This window comes from Zingiber officinale, chromosome 10A (assembly GCF_018446385.1).
Source record: "Zingiber officinale cultivar Zhangliang chromosome 10A, Zo_v1.1, whole genome shotgun sequence".
Taxonomy (NCBI): Eukaryota; Viridiplantae; Streptophyta; class Magnoliopsida; order Zingiberales; family Zingiberaceae; genus Zingiber; species Zingiber officinale.
The window spans coordinates 79,553,519-79,559,371 of NC_056004.1; the positions used below are offsets into that span (position 1 = coordinate 79,553,519).

A 5,853-nucleotide genomic window follows, 5' to 3' on the forward strand; every position below is an offset into this window, starting at 1 on the left:
TATCATTCCTTGTCAATTGATTTAGCTTTCTATAATCAATGCACATTCTCCAACTATTCTGTACCCTTGTGGGAATTAATTCATTTTCTTTATTTGCTACAACAGTAACTCCTGACATCTTAGGCACCACCTGCACTGAACTTACCCATTTACTATCCGAAATAGGATAGATAATCCCAGCTTGTAGTAACTTCACAACCTCTTTCTTAACTACATCAAGAATAAGTGGGTTTACTCTTCTTTGTGGTTGTCATACAGGTTTAGCATCTTCCTCCAATAAAATCATATGTGTGCAAATGACAGAACTAATTCCAGTCAAATCTGCCAAAGTCCAACCAATTGCTTTTTGATTATGCCTTAAAACATCTAACAATATCTCTTCTTGTCTGGGCTCAAGATCCTTGGAGATGATTACTGGTAGCTGCTTGTCTTTCCTCAAGTAAGCATACTTTAAATGGTTTGGAAGAACCTTTAACTCCAATTTCGGTGGATGCACAGTAGATGGAAGCTCTTTTTCAGGTTCTGACTCCATCATGCAAACTCCTTCATACTCTTTGATTACTGGAATAGAACCTTCCTGCTCGAAATGGACATCTTCAGTTACATCCAACTCTTCATCAAAAAGTGTAGCGAAACCAAAAAATAACTATCCAAACTGTCCTCCAGCTCATCAAATAATTCAACATTCAACAAAGAATGATTCTCTACTGGATATCTCATACCCTCCAGAATGTTATACTGGAAAACAGTATCCCCAAACTCCATTGATAAAGTCCCAGCATGAACATCAATCTTAGTCTTCGCTGTTTTCAGAAATGGCCTTCCAAGAATTATGGGTACATGACTTGACTTTGTATCACCCTCCATATCCAAAACATAAAAATCTTTAGGGAAAATTAGTTCCTTAACCTTTACCAGCACATCTTCAATCACTCCTACTGGATGAGCAAAACTTCTGTTCGCCAATTGAATCACAACCCCTGTTGACTGAAGAGGTCCAATTCCAAGAGCTTGGAACACTAATTTCGGCATAACATTAATGGATGCTCCAAGATCTAGCATAGCATCTTCAAAACTACTCTCCCCTATCATACATGGAATGGTGAAAACTCCTGGATCCTTGCATTTTTGTGGCATAGACTGAAATAGTGCAGAAACACTCTCTCCTATATTCACCAACTCATTACCCTTGAGCTTCTTCTTGTGAACACATAAGTCCTTCAAAAATTTTGCATACTTAGGAATATGTTTGATTACCTTTAACAGAGGAATATTCACTTCCACTCTACTGAAAATTCCCATTAATTCTTGAAATTCATTAGGCTTTTCAATAGCCTTATCTCTACTAGGTTTCACTATTCTCTGAGGAAATGGCAGATGAATCTCTGCCTGCTTCTGTTCTGCCACTGGAATTTGCACTACTGGAATAGATCCAAATTTAATTTGCGAATCCAGATCCACATTACTTATACAATCAGATGAGTTTTCTTGTTTGTGTTCAAAAATAGTTTTACCATTCCGTAGAGTGATAACACTCACTTTTCCTCTTGGATTTGGTATAGTTTGCGAAGGTAATTGACTTGAAGTCTGTGAATGCACTTCTCCTTGGTTAGACACCATTTGACCTAATTGTCTTTCAATATTCTGTATGGTAGCATCAGTCCTTTGCTGCTGTTGAATTGATTGAGAACATTACAATGAAAGTTGTTGTTGATGAAGCAACATTTGCTGCATAATCTCCTTCATATTTTGCACTAAAAAATCATTTTGAGTTAAGGTAGAAGACTGCCTTGACTGCTGCGGATACGGAGAAACTTGTTGCTGGAATGGTTGTGGAAGTTGCTGGAATGGTTGTACTTTATTTGGAACTTCACTATTATAAAAACCTGGTGGTTTATGATTAACAAGAAAATTTCTGCTTTGAATCTGCTGTGGTAAAAATTGTTGTGCTGTTAAAGCATTTCCATAACTCAAATTTGGATGGTCCCTCCAACCAGGATTATACGTAAATGACATGGGATCATACTTACTTTGCTGGTACTGTGGTCGATTAGGGAAAACACTAGCTACTGCAACAACCTGCTCAGCTGTCAAATTACATTCATCTGATTGCAAACTGGGACAAGCATTTGTTGAATGCCAATTACTAGCACAAAATCCACAAATTTGCATTGCTTGCACAGATTCTGCCAATTGTTGCTGTGGCTGCTGATTCAAAGTCATCTTCTTGGTTGCCGACTCAATTCTGTTCAACATTTCCTCCAACCTGCTCTCAATTCTACTCTGTCCAGAATATACAGTCCGAACTTCATTATTATTCCTTGCCACCATAGGTCTTGTTCCAAATTGTTGATAGTTAGCTGCCATGGTCTCTATTAAATCTCTAGCATCATTAGGTGTCTTATTCACCAAAGCTCCTCCACTTGCAGCGTCTATCATGCTTCTATCGATAAGTAGTAACCCTTCATAGAAATACTGAATTAATAACTGATCACTTATTTGATGTTGCGGGCAGCTTGCACATAGCCTTTTAAACCTCTCCCAGTACTCATGCAGCGTTTCACCAGTACTTTGTTGGATTCCACATATACTTTTTCTAATTGAAGATGTCCTAGAAGCAGGAAAAAACTTATCCAAAAATACCCTTCTCATGTCATTCCAACAAGTAATACTTCCTGGAGGTAAATAAAACAGCCAGTCTTTTGCTGCATCAGAGAACATAGGCGCTTATGATATGGTTGAACACCTTAGATAACTATATCAAGGACAAGCAATGCATGAGAGATTTAAGATCTCTAAAGCTTTATTTCAATGCAGAATGCAAGAAGGAAGTCCCGTAGGGCCTTATGTGCTCAAAATGATCGGGTATGTGGAGAACCTACAAAGACTGGGATTTCCACTAGGCCAAGAATTGGCCACTGACCTAATTCTGCAATCATTGCTCGAAAGCTATAGTCAATTTGTCATGAACTATAACATGAATGAAATTGACAAACCATTGTCTGAGATGTTGAGCATGTTGAGAACTGTTGAACTCAACCTTAAGAAGGCAAAGCCTAGCACCATTTTAATGGTGCCAAAGGGCAAAGGCAAATGAAAGGTCAATGGTAAGGGTAAGACCCAAGCCAAAGGCAAGGGAAAAGCTCATGCATTGAAACCCAAAGGTGGGGTGGCTAAGGAAGGAACCTGCTTCTACTGTGGTGAGACTGGACATTGGAAGAGGAACTGCAAATTATACCTAGAGGAAGTGAAAAGGAAGAAAAGTGAAACTTCTGCCTCACGTATACATGTTATAGAAGTTAATCTATCTATTTCTTCTTCTTGGGTATTAGATACCAGATGTGCATCTCACATTTGTACTAATGTGTAGGGCTTGAGAAATAGTAGAACATTGATAAAGGGCAAAGTGGACCTACGAATAGGCAATGACGCAAAAGTTGCAGCTATAGCTGTAGGAACATATTCCTTATCTTTGCCCACTGGACTTGTACTAGAACTTGAAAAGTGCTATTATGTGCCTACCTTAACTAAGAATATCATCTCTGTTTCTTGTTTGGACAAGAAAGGATTCTCATTTGTAATAAAGGGAAAATGTTGTTCCATTTATTTCAATGAAATATTCTATTGTAGTGCACATCTTGTGAATGGACTCTATGTTCTAGACTTTGACAACCCAATCTATAACATAAATATCAAGCGGTTCAAGTCTAATGATGTAACGCCCGCCCTCCCTGCTAACCCTAAGGGATGGGGCTACGATACTCTACGTACGTATTACAGCGGAAGACTTAAAAATTATTTTTCTTAACTTATTTCAAACCGAACTACACTAACATGGTTTCATAACATGATAACAAAATCAATGAAAACTTAACATCAAGTCACCAATAGTGTATTACATTTCACAAAACCAAAGCATAGTTCTTAAAGGTTTTAAAGCAGGTTCTTAATTAGTTGCCTAGCCACCGCCACACACATCTTCGTTGCCCCTCCTGCTGCTCCTTTAACTCATCCAGTTTTTTCCTTTATCTGTGGTACAAGGAAAGTAAGCTATGAGCACTCATGGCTCAGTAAGTTCCTTTCCTACTCACTAAAACCAAAAATCAGCACATAATCAAGAATGTATCAACAAGTCATAATCTCAACTAATCATGGCATAACCTAGCATTCTATTCAAGCATATCATGCATCATAATATAATCACCACTAGTCATGGCATATCAAACATCATCATGGCCGAAACATATACCTAGTGCATTGCATAAAACATAGCTAGACATGGCATAACAACCAAGTATCATGGTATATCAAAGCATGGACGAAACATGTATATCAAAGCATCATAACTATGGTCGAACATGTACATCAAGGCATCATCATATCCATGGCCGAAATCTATATATCAAGCATCAACATATCCATGGCCGAAACATGTCTATAAGGTATAGCATGAACATAACATTATCATACCTTATAATGGCATATCATAATCAAGAGCATAGCATGAAACATAGCATAATCGTAAGGTGTATGCAATATGATTTTGGAAAACATGTATCCGAAAAATATGTGTATGTCTCATGATCTTTAAAACCATTTTCTTTTACATATATATACTTGAAAGTAATCTCAACATAAGGGGGATCCCGGCTATGTACCACTTACATATTGCGCGCAACCTTGTAGGTCCAAGGTAGCAAGTCTTGAACCCTACGAGGCAAACATACTAGGCCCTTAGTCCTAGGGGCACTTAGGAGCCCATCCCTAACGAGGTCCTTAGTCCCCGGGGCGCTTATGGAGCCCACCCTTGGTACAAGTCACTCACACATAAAGTAAAGTACATGTCATACATATCATGTATCATAAAAGCATGCATCACTTAGTCACACATCATATCATAAAGGTATGCATCACTTAGGCATACATCATGTTATAAAAGTATGCATCACTTAGGCATACATCATGTCATAAAAGTATGCATCACTTAGGCATACATCATATCATAAGGTATGCATCACTTAGGCATACATCATGTCATAAAGGTATGCATCACTTAGGCATACATCACATCATAAAGGCATGCATCACTTAGGCATACATCATGTCATAACAATATACATCACTTAGGCATAGATCATAAATACATGCATATCTTAAGCATAAAGCATATCATCAAGCATGCATGATTTAACCACATAGCATATCATGAAAGCATGCATATTTTAAGCACTAAACATAGCATTAAAGCATGCATAATTTAACCACATATCATAACATAAGCATGCATATTTTTAGCACAAAGCATATCATATCATAAAAGCATGCATATCATATCATAAGTCATAAATCACAAGCATACATATTAAGCATAAGGGTATATCTTGTGATTATCCTATCATAGGAAACATGGTATCATATTCATCTTGGTTCTAAGCTTCCTAAACCCTTGTGGACGAAACCCCTTTAGAGCTTAATTTAGGTTAAACACAACATCCAAGCATGTGGCACCTAAATTATCATCATAACATTTTCATAGGAAGCATTATCAACATGATTAACTTAGTTTCTAAGTTCTTCAAGTCCCTAATTTCATGTGGCCGAAACCTTAAGGTGTGAAACAAGGTTCCATATGACATAAAAGCATGGACAACTTTAAATCATATTTATAACATTTTTACCAAGGAACAAGGTAAACACATTTGACACATTTGAATTAGTTCCTAAGTTCTTTAAGCCCTTAACATATGTCATGGCCGAAATTTAACAAGTTCTCATTAGGGCTACAAACAAGCATACAAGCATGTGAACTTGGACTAACCTTATGTATAAATTCATACAAGGTATCATACAATG

At 37.4% G+C, this 5,853-nt stretch overlaps 1 protein-coding gene across 1 annotated transcript; it reads right to left on the bottom strand.

The window, feature by feature from the left end:
• Positions 1 to 250: 250 nt before the first annotated feature.
• On the bottom strand, positions 251 to 1,620 carry LOC122026725. Its single transcript, XM_042585449.1, has 2 exons — positions 657 to 1,620; positions 251 to 612 (listed from the first exon to the last, which is right to left on the bottom strand). Exons 1-2 carry the CDS (start codon positions 1,618 to 1,620, stop codon positions 251 to 253), a joined length of 1,326 nt encoding a protein of 441 aa, XP_042441383.1.
• Between the last annotated feature and the right edge of the window lie 4,233 nt (positions 1,621 to 5,853).